This window comes from Dasypus novemcinctus, chromosome 3, assembly GCF_030445035.2.
Source record: "Dasypus novemcinctus isolate mDasNov1 chromosome 3, mDasNov1.1.hap2, whole genome shotgun sequence".
NCBI classification, from domain to species: Eukaryota; Metazoa; Chordata; class Mammalia; order Cingulata; family Dasypodidae; genus Dasypus; species Dasypus novemcinctus.
This window is the reverse complement of record NC_080675.1, coordinates 84,433,573-84,459,364: the sequence shown is the minus strand read 5'-3', so window position 1 is coordinate 84,459,364 and position 25,792 is coordinate 84,433,573. Positions and strand designations below refer to the sequence as shown.

The 25,792-nt window shown below is 35.0% G+C and overlaps 1 protein-coding gene across 3 annotated transcripts in view; it reads left to right on the top strand.

Moving 5' to 3' along the window:
* SCFD1 (sec1 family domain containing 1) overlaps window positions 1-16,890 on the top strand; it is a 135,342-nt gene extending 118,452 nt beyond the window's left edge. For 2 of the 3 annotated variants that reach the window (XM_058293621.2, XM_058293622.2), the window contains exons 22-25: window positions 1,091-1,124; window positions 1,885-1,950; window positions 4,226-4,294; window positions 16,670-16,890. In XM_058293621.2, the coding sequence (XP_058149604.1) occupies window positions 1,091-1,124; window positions 1,885-1,950; window positions 4,226-4,294; window positions 16,670-16,693 (193 nt within the window). In that variant the 3' untranslated portion in view covers window positions 16,694-16,890. The remainder of the gene's footprint in view (window positions 1-1,090; window positions 1,125-1,884; window positions 1,951-4,225; window positions 4,295-16,669) is intronic. The other variant, XM_071213999.1, reaches the window with a different exon arrangement.
* The last annotated feature ends 8,902 nt before the right edge of the window (window positions 16,891-25,792 follow it).

Here is a 25,792-nt window from a genome sequence, read left to right as displayed (position 1 = left end):
TTGATAACAGAGAAATGTGCTCAGTTTCATTTTTAACATACTTAGTCTTCTGAGTTGGCTCATCACAATTAAATCTTGCTTATTAGTAACTAGAAATACTGTGCTATTTAATTCCTCCCTCTCCTCATCCCACATCTACTCTCAAGGGAACTCAGAAAAATCTAGGGGTTTAAATACTGATAAGGCATGTCAATCAGATGAGCTTCTAACCGTTTCTATGAAATATTCAGGTAGACCGCACAAATTAGAAGAGGTGATAGAGCTGTGTAATCAGCCACTGAATAACTAAAGAAGGTTATAATAGCTCTCTCCTCTTCACTGGAATTTTCAAAAATTACTTGAGGAATATCCAGTTGTCCTTTTAAGTCATACTGTGCAACCTGTATTACCATACAAATATAAATTAGACTCAAACTTGGGGGAAAAGGCCTTTATTCAAGATATCTTGAATACTGAGAAGGTATTTTTAAGTTATATATAATAAATATATTTTTAAAATATGTTACTAATTCATGTAGTATATAATATTAATATATAATGATATACAACTATATAATAAATAACAAGCTACAGCAAAATGCAGATCCCCCTTCCCCTTCCTATCTTCCTTCCTGAGTTGTTGTTGTCCTTCCCATACAGGTGTTTATAGATTTTTTTTATAAATATAGGTACCCAAAAATATATATAATACTGTTTTAAGTGTGGTAAAAATTTACATAATTTACCATATGCACTATAAGCTTTATCAGCTCACCTTTTACCCAGCGTTCTACTCCTCATGAGAGCTACTGCTCAGTCTTTCATTTTCCCTCTTTATTTTCTAGAATTCTATTTTAAAATCAGTAGGTTGCCCCATTTTCTTTTAGACATTAAAACATCTACCTTTTCTGGCTTCTTCTGCATTCCAATTCACTACATGGCTTAGCAAATCAAAAGGACCCATTGTCCTAAGAAGGTGAAAGAAGAATTGTAAATACCTATCTGTATGTGTGCATGTGTGTGTGTGTGTGTGTGCATGCATTTCCCATTTCTATTCTATCTACAAGAAAATCATGGGTAAAACTTTTAGTATACTTTTTCTTTGTTACAGCTCAGTTCCAAGGAACAAAAACCCATTCCAAGAGGTATGCTCCATATAAAAAATTCTCCAGCCCTACATAAGAAAGATGAAAAGGTGACCAAGCAGTTTTGAGGAATATCTCTGTCCTAAACATGGTTTTATTATGAAAGTGCATGTTAATTTTAATGACTACATTTCTATGCACAGAACATTTTTATTCTTAGCAACTATATTTTCTTAATTTCTAAAACTGCTTATGCTTACAATATCTTAAGTTTAAAAATAACTGAAATAAAATTAAATAATTCATAGCAAAAGAAGTCTTTAAGATTGTGGTAAGAGTTTTACATGTATGAAACTTTTATAAAATTGAATTCCAAACTTTCTCAAGATGGCATGAGTATGTTTTCATTAGAAATACAAAGAAGCTTACCAGTAAAAATAAATATAATAAATTGCATCTGTTGGAAATTTTATAAATGCTAGGTTTTCTATTTTTCCTACCTACAAAATAATCTCAAATTCAGAAATGCCCTTTAGAGAAAGCCCTTTAGATTTATTTACTCTTACTTAATTGAAGAATATAGTTATATTCCTTTGAATTATTTCCAAAAAACTTCTGATTCTTTTCACAATTCAATAGTGATTAGAAATTTTTTAATTTATAGCCTTTTTTGAAACAGATTTCTTAAGAAAGTAGCATCAGACACTTAGAATTGGTTCCGGACTAAAAACCCTGTTGACTAAAATTTAAAATACTGTTTTAATATAATTATTTCATTCAACTTAACCTGTTTGCTTGTTTTTTCTGTTTGTGTTTTTAGGCAATTGTTTTTGTGGTGGGTGGAGGCAATTATATTGAATATCAAAACCTCATTGACTACATAAAGGTATATTTTTTTACTTCTGTCATTTGATGGTCTCACAATTCTGACTTTAGAAAACCAGCATTCTCTGGTGGCTATCCTGATCCTTTTTTTTCTTTCTTTCTTTCTTTTTGCTTTTGCTTTTTTAGTTTTCTCAGTGAGGTAGAAAGCAGAAGCAACAGCTATAGTTATTAATAGATAGGAAGGAAATGATTGGGGGTTTCAGGAAAGAGGAGAAGATGAAATATGTCAGCAAGGAGGGTTAGCAAGTAAATGTACTAGGAAAAGTATAGTATGATTTCCTAGCAGCCCGTGATTCTGCTTGAACTTTGTGTTCATTAAAGAAGAAGAATTCAGCAAAATGATTTCCAACAACATTCAACTCAGGTTTGTGTTTTTTTCCAAGTTAGGACAAAGAAGCAAAGAAGCAAAAGAGGGGTAAGGGAGTGATTATGATGATTGGTCCTGCAATTAGAGATCATAACCCATTTTTTAAACAGTAATTTTTAAAATACTGTATATGGGGGAAAATGCCCATATGTTCATTGTTTTTCCTATCCCTATTACATTCATTTCCAGCCTAATCTGTACCTGATCTGAAAAATAATTAACCTTATTGGTGTAATATACTTTGCAGTTATCTGTCTATATGGACTTTAAACATTTAGATTCCATAATTAGCTACTCTTCCCAAAAAAGTTTCCCTTTGTGAAATGATTTACATAACTCATTTATCGGAATAAAGTATACTTTTTTCACATCCTATTGACTTAAATCAGAAACATACTTTTAACAAACTTGTTCAGGAAACAGGAACTTAGATATAGAAAATTAGAAGTGGGATGCTTTTCAAAGCTGACAACTAAGCAGGCTGATAATGAAGGAAGGGGAATAACTTGAAGAGCAAAAATGCTATTTAAAATGTAGGGACAACAGGATTAGCTATTGCTAGAGTGACATTTTATAATCAATAGCTTAATTTTGCTTAAAATACCCTACTTGAAAGGTATATGAATGCAGCAGTTAATCACACAGGCTGATAATTTAAAGGACTCAAGATTGCAGAAGGTATACTGTTGAAAGACTAGTAAAAGTAGAGTTATGGTACAGTAAGAGAATGAAAGGACAAGGAAACATTAGAGTGGCCCAATACTATCAGTCACAGCTCCCAGGATTCTATCTTAGCTACACAGTACATGCTTCATCAGATTGTGAACCATCAAGATAAATGCAATATACCTTGGTCCTAGCCCCTGTCTTGACCAAAGAGAGGTCTTTTATACCCTCTGTTTACATAGTAGCTCCAGGCTGCATGACCAGGTTCAATAGCAGAATCCAAGAGAATATAACCAAGACTAGGTGCAAATTATCATCTGTACATTTTCTATAAACAGTGCTGGCAAACTAGTACAAGTTGCCCTTGATCTCTTGGATCCTAACACCGGGATATACTAATTACAGGACTGAACCATGTGATTTTTTAAAAACTGTCAGTAAGGCATGGCTCTTGTTTTATTTGTTCTCAGAGATGGCTAGCTAGGGCATTTATTCAGCCAATGATTTTATTCAGTTTAAACCTCACAGAGAAATGTCCTCTTGTTTCAAGCCATCATTTTTTGGTTCCTTTATGAATTATCAAATCATTCACTCTGTTATGGAATAGACTATTTACATTACAAAAGAAATCTTATGAGCTTTCCCTAAACTTTACAGTACATAGAAGAATTTCAGCATTTAAGGACTTACCAAAATTCTTCAGTGAAGTTCTGACTGTTGTGATGGGGCTCTAACATTATGGAAAAATCAGGCATAAATTAATGAGTTACAAAATGGAATTGGAAATATTAACATAAATACTGTGTTACACAAGTGAGACTGAAATGATAATCCATGCTCTGGTACCATATCCTTATACTTCCAGCATAACAAAACTCTAAGAATGTTTTCTTTAAGCTATATAGATCCTATGTTAAAAGAACGTTGACCTGAGATTGTATGATTTTTGCTCCTGTGAAATGTGACAGTCATGAGATTCCTTATATCTTCAGTGTAATAGGAAATAGCATCAACAGTATGCCATAATACAGTTTTTTAAGAAATAGACTATGCTCATTTCATTACTTTAGTCCTCATTTCCTGCAACTTTAGGATAGGCATGTGTACACCAATATCAACTCCCACCTCCCTCCCAAAATAAACCCTTTAAGATTAAACAAAAAGTTCTCTCTTTGGGAGAATATTGAAAATATTACTTGTTACTCTCTTGTATCTGAATTCTGTCTCTAATTTTTTTTTACAGGGGAAACAAGGCAAACACATTTTATATGGCTGCAGTGAGCTTTTTAATGCTACACAGTTCATAAAGCAGGTAAAGTTTGTTTGTGTTAACATATCACAAGTTGCTGCAGATATTGCTAAAAAGAATAGCTATATTCTGAACCAGCTGAAACCAAAATCCAGACTGCTGTAAGAACATAAAGTTTTGTTGTGAACAACCATAAAGAAAACTCTGATAAGTAATATTCCATTATCTCAAATCTTTATGAAAATATACATTCAAAACACTTGAAATTGGAGTATTTTACTGCTGCATTGCACAAACAGAAGTCATTTCAGCATTTCCTTATGTATAAGTTTCCACATTTTTTTACTTTGTCACTCACATCGTATATATATTGGGCCTGAGAAATTAAGTAACTTTATTGGGATAGTGGTGTTCATTTGATACAATGTAATTACATTCACCTCAAAAGTTAGACAGCATATCCAAGTTATACAAAGAGAAAAAATATGTATTTATATAGTGTTTTAGTATTGTTCCTGTTAATGTTCTCAAATAATTATATATTTTTTGTCTTTATTTTTTTAATATTACATTCAAAAAATATGAGGTCCCCATATACCCCTCACTCCCCTCACCCCACTCCTTCCCCCATAGCAACAGTCTCCTCCATCATCATGAGACATTCATTGCATTTGGTGAATCAAATAATTATACTGACCTTAGGTTTCTTAAGTTTTGACTAACTGGGATGCTCAGTAGCCTGATCAGTACTGTCCACCCACCTTGGCCTTGGCTGCCACAAAAATCATAACAGCATCTGGTACTCACTTCTAGCAACTGTTCCTGGTCTTGGTTTTCCACCACCACTTCCTTACCCCCACTACATAGTTTTTATATGTTTAAGCTTAATTTAGTGTCCCAGTGATATCTGTACTTAATTTTTAGCTGCTTCCGATCTTTTTCTGAAAGAGTGCTGCATTCATATCATAATGTTATAAATTATGATCTTTTATTAAGATGATCTTTATTTGGTTTTCTTCCCAGTATTTTATGAGAATTTCATATAGAGAAGTTGAAGAGAAATTACAATGGGCACCAGTACACTCCCTATTAGCATTTTACTATATACTTTATAAGATATCTCTCTGTATGTTCCTCAATTTATCCACCAATTTAACTCGTTATTATTTTCACAGTACTCTTCAGCATCAGTATCATTACCTAAAGTTTATTGTTTTTCCCCCCTTGAAAAGTAAAATTTGCAAAAATGAAATACATAAATCTTAAGTGTAAATTCTCGAGTTTTGTCAGCTGTTTAGCCCTACATAACCCAAACTCCTATCAAAAAAACACCACCATCTGTTTTAATTTCCTCGTTGATGAAACAAATACCATGCAATGGATTGGCTTCAACATTGGGAATTTATTGGCTCGCAGTTTTTACTCTTGGAACAGTCTAAATCAAGGCATCATCAAGGCGATGCTTTCTTCTGATGACTGGCATTATGGGGTGGCTGCCAGTGATCCTTGCCCTTGCACATGGTGGCTGCTCCTGGCCTTACCCTTCTCTTCTGGGTTCTGCTGACTTTCATCTTCTGACTGTGCCCTTTGTAGCTTTTGTGTCTGATGTTCACTCTGTTTATAAAGGACTCCAGTAATCTGGATTAAACCCCAACTGGATTCATTGGGCCACTGCTTAACTAAAGTCCACGTTCGTAAGAAAGGATTAAGTTTAAGAACACTTTTCTGGGGTACATAGCTCCAAACCACCACACTATCACTCCAGAAAGTTCAATCATGGCCTTTTCCAGTCAATTCTTGCCTACTCTCTCTATATTTTCTACCATAAATTAGTTTTACCTGTTCTGGAACTTAATATAAAAGGTTCCGTGTATTATGTACCCTTTTATGTAAGACTTCGTTAACTCAGCATAAATTTTTTGAGATTTATCCATGTTGTTGCAGTTATCACTTCACTCCTTATAGTGTTCCAACCATTGTATGAAGCTAATTGATAATACAGTTTGTCATTTCTACTGATGTAGACTCACACTGTTTCCAGTGTTTGGCTGTTATGAATAAGGTTGCTAAAAACATTCTTGTACAAGTCTTTTTGGATTTATATATTTCATTTCTCTTTGATAAATTCCTAAGAATGGAACTGCTAGATCATCCATCATCGGGTAAGCGGGTTTTGTTTTATAAGAAACTGTGAGATATTATTCCAAAAAGATTTTTATTTTTCATACTCCCACCACAATGTATGAAAGTTCTGGTTATTTCATATCCTTGCCAACATTTGATTTCAGTCTTTTCAATTTTAGCCATTCTGGTAGATATGTGATGCTATCTCATCATGGTTTTAATTTTCATTTATTTAATGACTAATAACATTGATCCCTTTTTCATGTTCTTATTGGCCATTTATATGTTTTCTTTTGTGACATGTCTGATCAAATCTTTTATCTATTTTTTAATCAGGTTGGTTTGCTTTTTTGGTTGAGCCATAAGAAGTTCTTTATGCATCCTAGATACCAGTCCTTTGTGAGATGCAGTCAGTTTGCATTATTCATGGCAGTTATGTTCTATAAAGTCTCTGTAAACAGTGAATTAGCAAATACTGAACTATTGCCCCTAGGGAAATACAGGATTAGGTTCTTGTGAGCCTTTGGTCACATTTCATCCAAGCAATCGATACAACTGTGTTTTATGTATGTTTCTGTATAAAGACACTTTTTATCTTTTGCTTCCTCCATCGATTTCCTGGAAGTTCTTTGTTTCACAAGCTCTTTAGAGACTCCCCTCATTTAACTCCACCTAGAAATAGTATCATTGCCTCCAGAACATTTTAAAGCAATACTTGAAGCAAAACTCCTCTAAACATAAATTTAAGCAAGTTTAATGATAATTATATAGGGGAGAGCAGGTAATTGGAGCTCATTAATAAGGGCTGGTTTATTAACATACTGCCAACAGCACTATAACTTAAGCCTGAGTGAAGCCTACCTAACACATTATTTTCTCTGTAAGAAACATCACAGCTTTACTTGCATTTGAGAACACCAGACAACACATCAGCATTATGCTTGGGTACCATTTTAAACAGTGAAGTCAGAAACAAAATGCACTAAAATGCAAAAAATTGTGGCACTAAATATGCCATGAAAGGGCACTTGTTTACAGTTGGAGCGTTGAACCGAGAGAACATTGCCTTCTTGACCTCATCTGGGAGAATACACAGTGGGTGACTTTAATTTTTCACCATTATATGCGTATCGACGAATGACCACAAAATCGTTGGAAATAATGATTTTGGGGGTTACAAATAAATTTTAGCAAGTAGGCAAATTTGCAGATACAGAATCTGAGAGTAATGAGAACTGACTGTACATGTTTTACAAATATTTTCTCTAAGTTTCTGGCTTACCTGTTCATTTTCTTCACGTTTTTGATGGAAAGTTCTATTTAATAGAACTTAATTAGAAACGATCTTACTACCCATTATAAAAAATTTAGGTTTCATGAGCTCAGGATTCCTCTCCTGTGATTCAACCCTGTATGTATGCAGGCAACACCTTGCCCTCTTGTTGCGCTGTGGAAATTGGGGCCCAGAGAACTGGTACTATTGCTATTACTGTGAGTAATAAAGTTCTTTGTTTCAGATCCATAACTTTTCTGCCAGCATCCATGAAACTGCAGCTGGCCAATTTATCTTACAGATAGGGTAAAATCTATTCTTCCATAATTCTTGATAGTAGTTTTCAGGGTAGAAGTCTTTTACTTCTTTCAATGTTTTATTCCTAAGTATTTTACAATTTTTGACAATTGTAAATAGATTTTTTAAATTCCATTTTCCTGTTTACTATTAGATATAAAAACACAATTGGTTTTTATAAATTTTATATTTTTCTGCCTTGCTAAATTAAATTCATTTGGTTCTAGTAGCCATTTTGTAGATTCCTTATGATTTCTTACATTAATATTCAACTCATCTACAAATAGAAACAATTTTACATTTCCTTCAAGTCTTTATGCTTTATTTCTTTATATTTTGGTCTCCTTGCAATAATCAGGTCCTCAAGTACAATATCGATATGAGTGGTAAGATGGCATTCTTGCCTTATCCTTAATCTTAAGAATATGCTCACTATATCACCATTAAGTATAATTATAGCTGTAAGCTTTTGGAGATACTCTTTATCAGGTTGAGGAAGTTCTCGTCTGTCCATAGTTTGCTGAGAGCTTTTATCATAGATCCTGAATTTTGTCAAACACTTTTTCTGCATCTGTTAAATTGGTTACATGGTTTTTTTTCCCTTCTTTTAATTCAATTAATTACATTAAATGGTTTTTAATGTTAAACTAACCCTAAATTCCTGGGAATATCCCCACTTGGTCATTCTGTTGTTAAGGATTTTTTCAACTCTGTTCATGAGGAATTTTTGTTTGTAGTTTTCTTTTATTTACATTTTAGTATGAAGTTTATGTTTACTTCATAACACTATTTGGCAAGTGTATTAGTCAACCAGAAGGGGTGCTGATGCAAAGCACCAGAAATCTGTTGGCTTTTATGAAGGGTATTTATTTGGGGTACAAGCTTAAAGTCACAATGCCCTAGAGAGTCCAACTCAAGGTACTTTCTCACCCAAAGTCATATGCTAGGTGTTGAAGCAAAATGGCAGGCAATGTCTGCAAGAGTTCAGCCTTCCTTCTTCCTCTCCATGGTCCCAGCTTCTTCTGATCTCAGCTGTGGCTGGTATAAGACTAGTCTCTCAGAGCTTTTCATCAGCAAACTGTTGGGCTCAGCTTTTTTCCTGGGCCTCTGCCATGTCTGTGGAACTGTCTCTCTTCCTCTGTGTTCTTCTCTCTGTATCTGCTTCCATGTTCTTGATTGAGCTTCCATTTATATAGCCCATCAATGGAGCAGGGACTCAACCCTGCATGCCCTAATCTTGTTTTAATGAAGTAAAAATGAAACCTCTGGATTTAATACAATCAAAGGGGTATCACCCCCAGAGGAATAGACCAGTTTAAAAATATAATATCTCTTTTTGGAACTCCTAAATAATATCAAACTGCCACAACAAGTGTTTCCTCCTCCATTTTCCTAAAAGGTTTGTGTAAATTTGGTGTTATTTCTAATTTAAATGCCTGATTGAATCCACCAGTGAAATCATCTGGACCTTGAGTTTTTATCTTAACAGGAAAAATTTTCATAACAAATTGAATTTCTTTTCTAATTTTACCTTTTATTCATTTCAATAAATTGAATTTTTCATCATCTAAATCATCAATTCTTTGGCATAAAGTTCTTTATAACATTTCCCTGCTATCTATTCAATGGCTGTAGGAACTGAAATGATCATCTCTTTTTACATTCTTCATATTAATAATTTATGCTATTTTCTTGGTTAGGTTAGCTTAGGGGATTCTCAATTTTGTTGATCTTTAATTTTCTCAATTATTTTATTCTTGAGTTTTACTCTATTATTTTCTCTTTCTGATTATTTTAAGTTTACTTTGCTCCTCTTTTTCTAGCTTTTTAACTTGTAATCTTAAGTCATTACCTTTGGGTCTTTTCTAAAATTAGCATTTAAAGCCATAAAATTAAAATTCCTGCCAAGTACTGCTTTAGTTGCATTCCACACATCTTTATACCTTATGTTTTTATTACCATTCAGTTTGAAATCTCTTTGAATTTACTTTGTGATTTACCATTTGATACATGTATTATTTAGAGGTATGTTATTTTCAAGTATTTGAAAGTTTTCTAGATCTCTTATTCTTACTGATTTCTAATAATACCCTTATGGTCAAAGGATATACTTTATATAATTTCCATATTTTGCTTAATGTATTTTGAAGCTATGTTATTAGGTGCATATACATTTATGATTATTACAGTTTCCTGATGAATTGACCTTTTTATCATTATGCAGTATTACTCTATATAACGGGTCTTAATGTCTACTTAATCTGATTTTTTTTAAGATTTATTTTCTTTTATTTCCCCCCTCCCCCCTCCCCAGTTGTCTGCTCTCTCTGTCCATTCGCTGTGTGTTTTCTGTGACCACTTCTATCCTTATCAGCAGCACCAGGAATCTGTGTTTCTTTTTGTTGTGTCATCTTGTTGTGTCAGCTCTGCGTGTGTGCGGCGCCATTCTTGGGCATGCTGCACTTTCTTTTGCACTGGGTGGCTCTCCTTATGGGGCACACTCCTTGCGCATGGGGCTTCCCTACGCGGGGGACACCTCTGCATGGCATGCGCTCCTTGCACATTAGCACTGCTCATGGGCCATCTCCACACAAGTCAGGGAGGCCCAGGGTTTGAACCATGGACTTCCCATGTGGTAGGCAGACGCCCTATCCATTGGGCCAAGTCCTCTTCCCAATCTGATTTTAATATATCCACTCTAGCCACCTTATGCTTTTTGCATATTATAATTTCTTGCATTTGTTTACTATCAACTTATCTATGAATTTATATTTAAAGTAGACTTCTTGTAGACATCATATAATTGGATCTTGCTTTTTATAACCTTTCTAGCAACCTCTGCCTTTTATTTGGACTTAATGTAATTATTGATATGATTGAACTTAGGTTTATCATTATACTAATGGCTTATTGATTGTCTCCTGTTTGGGTTTCCTCCTTTCCTGCCTTATGGGTTATTTTAACACTGTTTAGAATTGCATTTTAATTCATCCACATATATTTTTTAGCTATATTTCTGCTCATTATATTAGCAATTGCTCTGGAGATCACAATACATACATCCTTACCTCTTCATAGTCTAGTTAGAGTTACTATTGTGCCACCTTGCCTTAAATGTATAAACCTTGCAGTCATATAGACCAATTCCCCCAGCATTTATATAGTGATTGTCATATATTTTACAATTCATACATATTTAAACATATGTATTCTAAAGAAACAAATCTTTTGCATTTACACAGATATGTACAATTTCCAGTGCTCATCATCCTAACTTTTAATAGATTCTCGTTGCCATCTGTTGTTATTCCGTTCAGCTTGAAGAACTTTTAGCACTTATTGTAGTGCAGGTATGCTAGCAATGGGTTCTCTTTATTTTCTTTTATACGAAAATGTCCTTATTTTGCCTTTATTCATTATCTTTGGTTTTCAGCAATTTGATTATTATGTATTTCTGTTTGGCCTTATGTGTACAGGCATACTTCATTTTATTGCACTTCACAGATCCTGCATTTTTTACAATTGAAAGTTTGTGGCAACCCTGCATCGAACTGAGCGAGTCTGTTGACACCATTTTTTCTAAAAGCATGTGCTCACTTCATGTCTCTGTGTCACACTTTGGTAATTTTCACTATATTTCAAACTTTTTCATTATTATCTGTTATGATGATCTGTGATCAGTGATCTTAGATGTTACTATTGTAATTGTTTTGGGGTGCCACAAAGCACAGTCATATAAGAAAACAAACTTAATTGAAAAATGTGTGTGTTATGACTGCTCCACTGACTGGCCATACCACAATGTCTCTCCCTGTCCTTGGGCCTCCCTATTCCATGAAAAACAACAGTATTAGAATTAGGTCAGTTAATTGCCCTACAATGGCCTCTAACTATTGAGGTGATAGGAAGAGCCACACATCTCTCATTTTGAATCAAAGCCTAGAAATGATTAAGCTTAGTGAGAAATGCATGCCGAAAGTCAGACCAAAAGCTAGGCCTCTTCACCAAAGAGTTAGCCAAGTGTGAATGCAAGGGAGAAGTTCTTGAAGGAAATTAAAAGTCCTACTCTAGTGAACACATGAATGATTAGAAAATGAACCAGCTTTATTATTGAAATATAGAAAGTTTTAGTGGTCTGGATAGAAGGTCAAGCCACTCACAACATTCCCTTAAACCAAAGTCTAATCCAGAGCAAAGTCCTATGTTTCTCAAATTTGGTGAAGCTGAGAGAAGTGAGAAAGCTGCCAAAGAAAAGTTTGAAGTTAGCAGGGGTTGGTTCATAAGGTTTTAGGAAAGAGGCTGTCTCCGTAAAATAAAAGTGCAAAGTGAAGCAGCAGGAGCTGATATAGAAGTTGCAACAAGGTATCCAGAAGATCTACCTAGAATAATTGATGATGGTGGCTATACTAAAGAACAGGTTTTCATTGTATACAAAATAGCCATCTATTGGAAGAAGAAGATGCCATCTGGGACTGTCATAGCTAGAGAGAAGTCAATGCCTGGCATCAAAGCTTCAAAGGACAGGTTGGCTGTCTTGTTGGGGGCTAATACAGCCGGTGACTTAATAAGTCAAAGCCAATGCTAATTTACCATTCTGAAAATCCTAGGACTATTAAGAATTATGCTAAATCTACTCTGATTAAACTAAAACAGAAAATCAGTCAATCTACTCTATAAATGGAACAACAAAGCCTAGATGACAGAGTATCTGTTCACAATATGGTTAACTGAATGCGTTAACTCCACTGATGAAACCTACTGCTCAGAAAAAAAGATTCCTTTCAAAATACTACTGCTCATTGACAATGCACCTGGTCACTAAAGAGCTATAAGGGAGATGTACAATGAGATGAATGTTGTTTTCATGCCTACTAAGACAGCATCCACTCTGTAGATCATGGATCAAGGAATAATTTCAACTTTCAAGTCTTATTCTTTTAAGAAATAAATTTTGTAAGGCTATAAGTGATTCTTCCGATAGATCTGGGAAAGTCCATTGAAAACCTTCTGGGAAGGATTTACCATTCTAAATACCATTAAGAGCATTTGCAATTCATGGAAGGAAGTCAAAATAGTAACATTAACAGGTGTTTGGAAGAAGTTGGATTCCAACTCTCATGGATGACTTTGCAGAGTTCAAGACTTCAGTGGAGGAAGGAACTGTAGACATGGCAGAAATAGCCAGAAAACTAGAATTAGAAGTGGAGCCTGAAAATGTCACTGAATTACTGCAATATCATGATAAAACTTTAACGGAATGAAGAGCTAATTCTTATGAGTGAATAAAGAAAGTGCTTTGTTGAGATGGAATGAATCTACTTTTATTGAAAATGCTGTGAACGTTGTTGAAATGACAAAGGATTTAGAATATTACAAAAGCTTAGTTGATTAAGCAGTGGCAGAGTTTGAGAGGATTGTCTCCAGTTTTGAAAGAAGTTCTACTGTGGGTAAAATACTGTCAAACAGCATGACATACTACAAAGAAGTCTCTCTTAAAAGGAAGAGTCAATTTATGTGGAAAAACTTCTTTGTTGCCTTATTTTAAGAAATGTGAACAGCCGCCCCAGCCTTCAGAAACTACACCCTAATCAGTCAGCAGCCATTGACATCAAGGCAAGACCCTCCACCAGCAAAAAGATTATGACTCTCTGAAGTCTCAGATATGATTAGCAATTTTTTTTAGCAATAAAGTATTTTTCATTAAGGTATGTAATGTTTTTTTTGGACTAATGCTGTCATGCACTTAATAGACTACAGTACAATGTAAACAGAGCTTTTATATGCACTGAGAAACCTAAAAATTCATGTGACTGACTTTGTGGTATTTGGTTTATTGTGGTGGTCTGGAGCTTAACCCTGAATATTTCCAAAGTATATGTGTACTTTGCTTGAGAATCACTGAGCTTCCTGAATCTATAAATTTATCCTTTTACAAAATTTAGTTATTTTCGGCCATATTTTTCTTCAAATATTTTTATGCCAAATTTCTCTTCTCCATTTGGGACTCTATTTTCATATATATTCAACCTTTTATATTGTCCCAGAACTACCTGAGAAGTCTATTCTTCAGAGTAGAATGGTGCTTTATCTTCAGTTTCACTAAATTTTTCCTCTTGTCTCTCCATTCTCCTATTTAGCCTATTCAATGACTATTTAATTTCACATACCATATTTTCTAGTTCTAGAGCTTTCATTTGGTTATTTTTTTTAATAGTTTCTGTTTCTCTGCTGGGATTTCTTATCTTTTGATTCGTATTTTTATATACTTCATAGAGGATAGTTTTTAGCTGCTTTTAACTTTTTATCTGCTAATTACAATATATGGTCAACTCAGAGTCAGTCTCCAATGATTGTCTCCTCCTGGAGAATGGGTCATGTTTTCCTGTTTCTTCATATATTAAAAATTTTGGATTGTATCCTTGGCATTGTGAATGTCATGTTTTAGAGAATCTGATTTTTATTATATTCTAATGAAGAAGGTTGGTTTAAGGGATTAGCAGGCAATTAACATGGTTGGACTCAAACTTCAAACTTTGTCTCTTGACAGCAGCTCAAATCTCACTTCTTAGTCTACCCTACTCATAAATTATTCAGGCTATCAACACACAGTTAGGAAGAGTCTATATAAAGAATTTAGGGCTCCCTCTCTATGGTTCTATCCTATCCAGTATTCCCCATCAATTTCCATTGGCTGTGGTTGCCCCATACTCTGGGTCTTTATGTCAGAAAGACTACAGGTTTTCTGTTGAAGTTCTCACTGCCCAGTATACCACCTATGGCCTGCCTTCAGGTCTGCCTTCAGTCAAAAAATCAGAGTACTGAAAGCAGGACATTGAACAAATATTTGCACACAGGTGTTCATAGCAGCATTATTTACAGTTATCAAAAGATGGAAGCAACCTAAATGTCCATCAACTGATAAACTGATAAACATGTTATATACATACAATGAAATATTATTCAACCATAAAAAGAATACATATACATATATATCCTGATACATATAACAACATAGATGACCTTGAAGACATCATGTTGTGTAAAATAAGCCAGACACAAAAGGACATATAGTGTGTGATATCACTGATGTGAAATAATTAGAATAAGCAAGCTGATAGAGTCAGAATCTAGAGTATAGGTTACCAGAGGATCAGGTGGAGATGGAGAATTGAAAGTTAAGGCTTAAAATGTACAGGATTCCTGTTTAGAGTGATAGAAATGTTTTGGTAATGGATGGTGGTGATAGTAGCAAAACATTACGAATACCATTTACAGCACGGAAATATATGTATCTGAATATGATTAAAAGGGGAAATGTTAGGTTGTATATATGGTAACAAAAATATTTAAAAAGATCTTTGGCACTACACAAACAGTGACCCCTTAAGTTAAACCATGGATTTTACTTAATAGTAATATTATAAAAATGTGCTATCATCAATTCTAGCAAATGTTCTACACCAATGCAAGTTGTTGGTAGTGGGATAGTGTATGGGAATCCTAAATTTTATGCATGATTGTTCTGTAAACCCATGATTAATAAAAATAATAAAAAGAATGAAATACTGATACATGAAAAAAAAAATTTAAAAATCAGGGAACTCAACTCACCCAGGGCTATTCCCTCCTTCCAAGTGTCATCTCCCCCCCCCAGAATGTGCCTGCTTTCATTCACTCTCCATTGCCTTCAGATGGTTAGTTTTTATATTTGTTTAGAGTATATAATTGTTATCTTTTGGGAGAATTGCTCTGAAAGGCATTTACCCAGCCTTCCAGAATTGGAAGCTTTTGCTTTTAATGATCTTCTAGATATATAAAATTAAAATGTGTGGAGAGAACTGTCATACAGTGAAGTTGCATATTACAGTTTCTTTACGTTTTCATACTGAGTTAATGTTAATTCATTTCCAGAATTTTGTTATCATGAGTTTGTAAGAAACGAAGATTAGTTTAGTTTTCACATAAAAGAAGAAAATATTGATTAATGTAACCTGGCAGCCTACTGCCTCAGTCTCCCACTCCCAGGTTAAACAGCAACAAAGGAAACCAGCTTAAGCCAGTCCTATAGGCAGTAAAAAGATGCCCAAGAAAGAGCTAAGTCAATACCAATTCAGCACTAAATTCCATTCCTTATTTGGCAAAGGGGAGCAGGTAAAAACTAAAATGGTTGGAATGTGATGGGGGAAGCGGTTAATCACAAACTTTTGCACAGGAAAGTTAGATCTTCTCGGATAGGCTGTAACTTCTGAAGTATCCAATCTATGGAGAAACAGAGGAAGGGCTTGCATGCTAGGCTGAGGGGTATAAATTGTGTCATTTTTCTTTGTTCGGCGTGCCAGCCACGTTTTCTGGTTGTGCGCCCCTTCTTGCAAGATTGAGAATAAATTCTTTTCTTCTCCACAAGCAAGTGAGCCTTATTTTCTTCCAGAAGAATATTTCTTTCTAACAAGTTGAATTTGCACCTGTAATGTTTGCCCATTTTTTTGCCATTACAGTATTTATCACTATTCAGGTTTAAAATCTATATCTATAAACGTTAAGCATCTGAGTTGGTGGTCAGTATTAAATTAAAATGTATCATTCTGTTAATATAATGCAGTTAATAGACAAGGAAACCTCTATTTTACCATGAAGAAAGTTGACTTTTTTCAGATGTTTACAATTATGTTTGAATATATAAGCTGCTTTTGTGATTTTTTTTTTAAAGTTATATATATATGATTTGTGTTTCCTTTTTGTTTTAGCTTTCTCAACTTGGACAAAAATAACACGGAAGAACCTTAATATAAAAATCTACTTGGAACTAGATAAATGTACTATAAAAAGTCAAGACTCATATGTTTCCTTCTCCATAACAATGCCCTAACAGTAGAACTTAAATAATTTTTAAAGAAATTCTGTATGTAATATAATGTGTACTGATTACAAGAATAAAGCACTTCAGAAATAAATTTTTTAAATTGTACATTAACTCTCCTGTTATGTTTGCCAACTGGGAAAGTAAATATTTTGGAAAGAAGAAAAGCTCTATTTAAATATAATCTTAAAATATTAATATAACTGATAGGCTATGATTGAAGCTGGTGAAGGTTTAAGAATATAATATACAAATATAACTTGTCTGGTTCATGAATCTCCTACCTGTATACATTTTGTAAAAGTACCACCCCATGTTTGTTGATCCCAGGTTACTTCCAGATTTTAAGTGGAGATTTACAGTCATTTTAATGCCTCTTCTCCCTCTGGCCACCCAAAGACATTTTATCACATTAAATTCTTTCTTTACATAGTGTTGACAATAAAACACTAACAAGATCTGGAACAGGCCAATACAAAAAATTTAAAATCTGTATCTAAATAATAGTTAAAGTAAGTAATAAATTTGGTTCCAGGCTTCCTGGTATGCAACAAGGAGTGCTGATCAGCCATATAATTCAGGTTGTCCATAAGACACTTAAAGGTTTCTGTGAGTAATGTAGAGCACATGTATACTATGTGTAATGGCTAAGTTTATGTCCGCTTGGCTGGGTTATGGTGTCCAGTAGTTTGGTGAGGCAAGCACTGGCCTGCTTTTTACTGTGAGGATATTTCATGTATTTAAATCATCAGTAAGTTGACTGTATCTGTGGCTGATTATATCTGCAGTCAGCTAAGGAGATTACTTTCAAGAATGGGAGAAGTCTCATTCAATCATTTGAAGGCCCTAAAAGGAGATCAGAAGGAAGAATTTCCATTTCTTCTTTGGACAGCCAGCTTCAGTTTACAGCCTACCCTACAAGATGGGATTTGTCCATCTCTACAGTTGTGTGAACCAATTTCTGTAATGAATCTCATAATATTTATTTCTCCTGTTCTGTTTCCCTGGAGAACCCTGACTGAAACACTACTATAATCCATGTGGCGCAGCATTGCTCCAAAATGTATTTCACCAAATGTAATGAATGTGCCATAATGATGAAGGAGGTTGTTGATGTGGGAGGAGTGGGGGCGGGGGGGGGGGGGTTATATGGGAACTGCTTATATTTTTTTTAATGTAACATTTTTTTGTGATCTATGTGTCTTTAAAAGAAAAAACAATTTTAAAAAATTAAAAAAGAAAAACCAAAGACTTTTTAAAAAGGAAGAGCCTGCAAATGCAATCCTGAAACAGGAAGCCCTACCTCCACTTGCGTATGGCCTGAAAGAAGGAACCTTGGGCCAAGATTCAGATTCTCTTTAGAATACAGTTTTAATTCATTTTAATACACATGCAAGTAATCAAAGTTTCATAGTACTAATTGAAACCTGGAAACATTTTTACATAAAATGTAACTGGTCTCAGGATAACACAAAACCTCATTAAACTCCTATAGAATCTATAGTAAAATGTTATCACTCCCTTTTTTAAGATTTATTTTATTTATTTCTCTCCCCTTCCCCCCTGTTGTCTGCTCTCTCTGTCCATTCGCTGTGTGTTCTCCTGTGTCCGCTTATATTATCCAGCAGCACTGGGAAACTGCGTTTCTTTTTCGTTGCATGTCTTGCTGCATCAGCTCTCCACGTGTGCGGCGTCACTCCTGGGTGGGCTCTGCTTTTTTCATGCGGGACAGCTCACCTTACAGGGTGTACTCCTTGCACGTGGGGCACCCCTATGCGGGAGTGCCCCTGCATGGCACGGCACTCCTTGCGTGTGACAGCACTGCACATGGGCCAGCTTACCACGGGTCAGGAGGCCCTGGGGAATGAACCCTGAACCCTCCATATGATAGACACTATCAGTTGAGCCATGTCCGCTTCCTGTTGCTCCCTTTTTACAAGACAAGTGTTATTAGCTATCAACAATCAGTTTGCCCATATTTTATATGGATTCTAGAGTCTGGAGGAAGATAGGGCAGGCACTAAGAAAATTCTGAAATGAAAAAAGTTCTGGACTTGAGTTACCAGTATTTTTTTTAAAAAGTTTACTAGATAAAAAAAATTTTTTAACAAAAGCATCAAAGAGCTGGCAAGACAGCAAGAACATTAAGTAGAGACAGGAGCTGCTTTTGCTAAACCTATGAACTTGACCTTCAGGTTTTTGTTTTTGGTTGGTTGGTTTTTTTTGGTCCTCATGAGCACATGTTATGGAGACATAGCCCTGGGCCTCAGTAGTAAACACACTCTCTCCATCAGGCTAGGACCACAAATTGTTACATCCTCAGTAACAGTTGAGCCAGAAGTAAACATGTCCTGTACTCCCAACAAAGAACTGCAAGGGAGTGTCAAAATTTGTCCTGAAAAGTTATAGATTCACATCAAATGGATTGTCCAAAATTCATTAGGCTGTGGACTTTGGCTAAGTGGGCCCAGAGTAATAAGAACCCTGGACACCTAAAAGAAGCAACACACAGATTCTCTCTAGAAGACTGTTCCTTCATTGAGGTCCTCAAAGAATTACCACAATTTTCAAATGAAAGTCTAAATGCATATGAAAAAAGGTACCATGAATGAGAACTAGCCAAAACATTAGAAAGCAGAAATAAAGACTAGTTTTAGAGTGATCAATTAAGTTTATAAAACAAGTATCTCCTGTTTTAATATAACTAATCTGGTCATAAAAATAGAATGTTCTTGAAAATCCTAATTAAGAAACTATTCCCTATTATTTTAAATGGTAACTATTGTCCATTAAGTATCAAACTAAAACTCCCATCCAATTCTCTAAAACATTAATTAATAATAAAAGGCACATTCATTGCATTTGGTGACTACACCCTGGAGCACTGCCACACCACATGGACCATAGTTTACATTTTAGTTCACACTCTCCCCTAGTCCATCCAGTGGGTTATGGCAGGATATACAATGTCCTGTATCTGTCCCTGCAATATCATTCAGGACAACTCTTACGTCCAGAAAATGCCCCATATCACACCTCTTCCTCTCCCTGCCCTCAGCAACTCCTGTGGCCACCGTCTCCACATCAATAATAAAATATCTTCCATTGCTAGAGTTACAACAGTTCTATTGCAGAATACCAGCAAGTCCACTCCAATCTGTATTATATTCCTTTGAGAAACTTGAGAAAAGTTTTGTTGTTATTGCTGTTGTTGAGATGCACACAGTTACAGTGGGAAAGGGCTAAAAAGGAAAATGCCATGGAAATAGCTCATGACCAGGACAAATGGCAGAGAATGTTTCATATCAAGTATTATCACATTTCTTAGTCCCAGCAGCATTCAACATTTCCTTTATTTCAACTCATCATGGCTTCAATCTATATTGCTTCTGACATGCTGCCAGTTGTATTTGGAATGTAATTTGAGATTTTTCCTGCACCTATTTTTTGAAGATCTGACACTAAAGAATGAAAAACACGTATTTTTCTATAATTGTTCTATTTTGCTCTTCTTTTCCTAAGAATGTAGTCTTTTTCAGAGACAGCAAGCTGGTCATGTCAAGTTTATACTTAAGACATTTATCTATATGTGACCAGAAGTTTTAGAGACTACTATAACATTGGCTAAACACTCATGTTAAATATTAATATTTTCCCAATCATACTCATTTATCTCCCTCCTTAAGAGTTGATTAGGCTTATTTTAAATTTTTTAAAATCTGAAATAAACTACATAGTTTACTAAAAGTACAGGTATTCTGATTAACATTAAAAATGGTGTGGCCAGAGGAAAAGCATTATTAAATATGAATTCAATCCTTACCAATAAAAACTGAACCTAGTCCAAAAAAGTTCTCATTCTATAAAGAGCTATCATTTCCAAATCACGAGAGGAACTTGAGTAATTTATCAATTGTTTTCTACCATGTGCCTTAGAGATACCTCATTAAAAATTGGTATCTTATACAGCAAAAGACATTTACAGAATATAGTATTGTAGTGACAATACTGAGGTTCATTGTTACAGGCATATTAAACTCTTTGAGTTTGGTTACATCAATTATTTATATAGACTATTGGTCCAAAAACAGAAGTAGAGAACAGCAGCTGGAATTTACCTCATTCAATTTTCAGAGATAAAAGGGTTTACCACTCTCTCCATTATTTTATGCATATAAGTCCTTTTTCATTTTGAAATCTGATGGCTATTCTGGCATTGTACCAAGCTACTGTATGAATGGGATACTGAAGGTCATCACTACACAGCATACCACAATTTAAGGACTCTCATTCACTTCTGGCACACTTACAAAATATACCCAACAGTCAAGTTTTATTTCTGTCCAGGAGGCTGGATGCCAAGTATCAGATACAAATACAGGTGCATATAAGCAGCAAGATACAGTCAACAAACTCAAAATTGAAAATGGCAGGTATAGACCAGTGAAGTACCAGCCACATCACCCTTCCAGGCCCAGGGTGGAAGAGTTATTCACACCCTTCCTGAGCTTCTCACACTTATCCAAATTGAGTTTTGGGGGGCATAAATAGAGTTTCCATATGTGAATATCAACCTAAAACATCTCTCAAGAAATAGAAAAGTTATATGGAATTAGGGTATTAAAAGCGAAGATTCTTTCTACAAGGGAAAAATTAACTGGGAAGAAGGTTCTGCAGGATGGGCACAAGTAAAATATATTAGAAAATGTTTACAGAGAATAGGAAAGTATAAAGAATTACCTAGCAGTTTTGAAAAACTATGAAACACCTAGAAATTTAAAATATAATACTAAATTTTTAAAAACTCAGTGGATGAGTTTAGCAACAGATAATATGTTATCAAGGAGAAAATCAGTGACTCAGAAGATGAAATAGAAGAAATCCAGAATGTAACATAGGGAGGTAAAGTTTTGGGAAATAAAGGGAGATTAGGCTACTTGAGTGAAAGAATGAAAATGTCTAACATTCCTGTAACAGAAGTTCTAGAAGGAGAGAAGCAATTTTTAAAAATCCAGCTATGATAATACTTGAGTAGATAATAACTAACAACTTTTCAGAATAAAGACACTCATAGATCAAGCACCCCAATCAATTCCTAGTAGGATAAATAATAAACATCTTGATACATTATAATGTTTTGGCAAAACACCAAAGACAAATCACATGAAAACAGTCCAAGTAAAATAAGATTCTCTTCCAAGCAGAAATAGTCTGACAGCTGACTTCTCAACTGTGACTATGTAAGCTGTAAGACTGTGGAATGATATTGCCAGTGTTTTGAAAGAAAACTGCCCCCTTATACTTTTATGTACAGCAAGACATTTTCAAGAAAAAGGACAAAATACATCTACAAACCAAAAAGATTCTTCCACCAGCAGATCCTCCCCAAAGAAAATACTAAGGGTGTGCATCAGATAGAAGAAAACTACAATAAAATATAATTTCACATCTTTTAGAGTGGCCACTATTAAAAAGTCAGAAAACTGTAAATGTTGGAGAGGATATAGAGAGATGGAATGCTTATTCACTGGTGGGAATGTAGAATCATACAGCCACTGTGGAGGACTGTTCAGCAGTTCCTAAGGAAATGGAATATATAGACTTGCCATGTGGCCCAGCAATACCGTTACTAAGTTTATACCCAGAAGAACTGAGAGCAGTGACACAAACATCCACACACCTATGTTCAGAGTGGTGTCATTCACAATTGCCAAAAGATGAAAATTACCCAGGTGTAAACCAACTGATGAATGGATAAACTGTGGTGTATTCACACAATGGAATATTATGCAACTGTAAGAAGAAGTGAAATTGTGAAGCATATGACAACATGGATGAACCTGGAGGACATTGAAGAAAGCCAGACATGAAAGGGCAAATAATGAATGATTGCACTATTATTAATAAAGTATATTGTGTAAACTCATGGGGTTAATAATTAGAATATAGTTCACCAAAAAATAGAACGAGAGTAGAGAACAGAAAACTGAGCATTAATCTGTACAGAATTGGTGTAAAGGTTGTTTGTAAATCTTTGGAAATGAATAGAAAGGGTCAAAGCAAACCATACTGTTTGTAACTAGCATATGGGTGTGACTGGTTGAAAGGGAAAGTCTGAAGACATGTAGATTACTAGAAGAAAAGCTAAAAAATGGAACATGAGACTAACAGTGAAACCTCGTGAAGTACGAATATGGGTAATAAGACCATTTTTACAAAATATAAATACAAGTAAACTAGAGAGAAACAATAGCAGGAATATATGGCAAGGAAAGCATAGAGAGATTAAGAGGTGATGAGTTTTTTGTTTGGTTTTTGTTTATTGGAATAATGTTATACTAAATATCATTGATTGTACACTTTGGATGTATTTATGCTTTATTAACAAGTATCAATAAAAATTATTAAAAAACAAATTATATTTTTTTAAATGGACAGAGGACTTGAATAGACTATTTCTTCCAAGGAAGTATACAAATGACAAAAAAGCAATATAAAAAGTTTCTTAACATCATTAGCCCTTAGGGAAATGAAAATCTAAACCAAAATGAGGGAAGCGGACTTGGCCCAGTGGTTAGGGCGTCCGTCTACCACATGGGAGTTCCACTGTTCAAACCCCGGGCCTCCTTGACCCGTGTGGAGCTGGCCCACACGCGGTGCTGATGCGCGCAAGGAGTGCCGTGCCACGCAAGAGTGTCCCCGGTGGGGGATCCCCATGTGCAAGGAGTGCGCCCCATAAGGAGAGCCACCCAGCGGGAAAGGAAGTGCAGCCTGCCCAGGAATGGTGCCGCCCACACGGAGAGCTGATGCAGCAAGATGATGCAACAAAAAGAAACACAGATTCCCATGCCGCTGACAACAACAGAAGTGGACAAAAACAAGAACACACAGCAAATGGACACAGAAAACAGACAATGGGGGGGTGGGGGGAAGGGGAGAGAAATACATAATTCTTTAAAAAAATAAAAAAGTAAACCAAAATAAGATACCATTTCACACCCATTAGAATGACTACCATTAAAAATGGAAAATTACAGGGGTTAGAGAGAATGTGGAGAAATAACATTCATTGTTGGTGGGAATGTAAAATGGTACAGTCACTGTGCAAGATAGTTTGGCAGTTCCTCAGAAAGTTAAATATTATCTGGGATTCCCACTTCTAGGTATATATCCCAAAGAACTGAAAGCAGAGAATTGAAAGACACTTGTGTGCCAATGTTCATAGCAGCATTATTCACAATTGCTATAAGTTGGAAGCAACCCAAGTGCCCATCAACCAATAAATGGATAAATAAAATGTATATACATACAATGGAATAGTATTCAGCCATAAAAAAGAATGGAGTCCTGATGCATATGACAACATGGATGAACCTTGAAGACCTCATGTTGAGTGAAATCAGCCAGACACAAAAGGGCAAATATTGTATGAGCTCACTGATGTGAAACAATTAGAATGATCAAACTCACCAAGTCAGATTATAAAATATACTTTACCGGGAGATGGTATGGGGGTAGGGAGTTTAGGCTTACAATTTACAGAGTTTCTATTTGGGATGATGGAAGAGTTTTGGTAATGTACGTGATGATGGTAACACAACATTGTGAACAAAATTAACAGCACTGAATTATATATTTAAATGTGATGAGGGAAAATTTTAGGTTGCATATATGTTGCTAGAATAAAAGTTATTTTTAAAATCCCTGGAAGTGCACAAGAAAAAACAGTGAATTCTAATTTAAGCCATGGAGTAAAGTTAATAGTATAGTTGTAATAACGTGCTTTTATGAGTTGTACCAAATGTCCACACCAATGCAAGATATTAATAATAGGGTGTTATATGGGAATTCTGTATTTTATGTGTGATTTTTCTGTAAACACTCCAGTAAACTTCTGTAAACTTCTCCAGTAAAAAGAAAACATGAAATAAACCCTTCTTAAAGATAGACAAAACCTCAAAGTCTTCCTGACCATCATCTCTATACTGCAAATAATGTTAAAGCAAGCCCTTTAGAAAGAAAGGAATGTGATACCATATGAAAACTTTGATCTACACAAATGAATGAAGAGCACCAGTAATGGTAACTACATACGTGTGGTAGTTTGAGTTTTGGGGGGACCCTAGAAAATTATGTCCTTAAACTAATCCATTCCTGTGGGTGTGAACTGAGTTAATCTAATCAAATGACCTTAAATGAATCACGTCTACAGGTCTTTTGATTCTATTTGTTTAAGGCCATTTGATTACATTACTTCTGTAAGGTATAGCCCAAGGTAGGCCTTAATTCTCTTACTGGAGTCCTATATAAACAGGATAAACCCAGGAGAAAGAGACATAGAGTGAACACCCTCCCCCCAGAAGCTAAGGGAGAAGGTCCCAAAAGCCAGAAGCTGAAACCAATGGAACCCTGTACAGAGGAAGCCAGAAACTGAAGCACTGAAATTCGGAGGAGAAGGGAGATGCTGCCATGTGCCGGTGTTCAGGAAGAAAGAATTGCCTAATAATGTCTTGACTTGAACAACTTTCATGGCCTCAGAACTGTAAGCTTGCTACCTAATAAATCCCCATTGTAAAAGCTAACTGATTTCTTGTTTATTGCCTTGGCAACCTTTAGCAAACTAAAACAATAGGTAAATGTAAAGATTGTTTTCCTTATTAAAGCTCTTTACAAAATAACTAGTTTATGAAAAATTAATAACAATTTATTTTTTTGTTTATAAACCAGTTTTATTGGCTCATACTTTACATTTATTTATATGTAAAGTAAATTGTGTGACAACAATAGCTCATTGCAAGGAGGAGAGAAATGGAAATATTCTATCATGGTGTTCTTTACGAGAAAGTTCTTTCTATTGCTTGAAGGTAGTCTTGATAAGTTAAAGATGCATATTATAAACCCTAAAACACCACCAAAATAACACAACAAAAAGTTAAAGCCAATAAATCAAGAAAGAAGATAAAATAAACCATTAAAAATAATCTAAAAGAAGGCAGAAAAAAGGGAACAA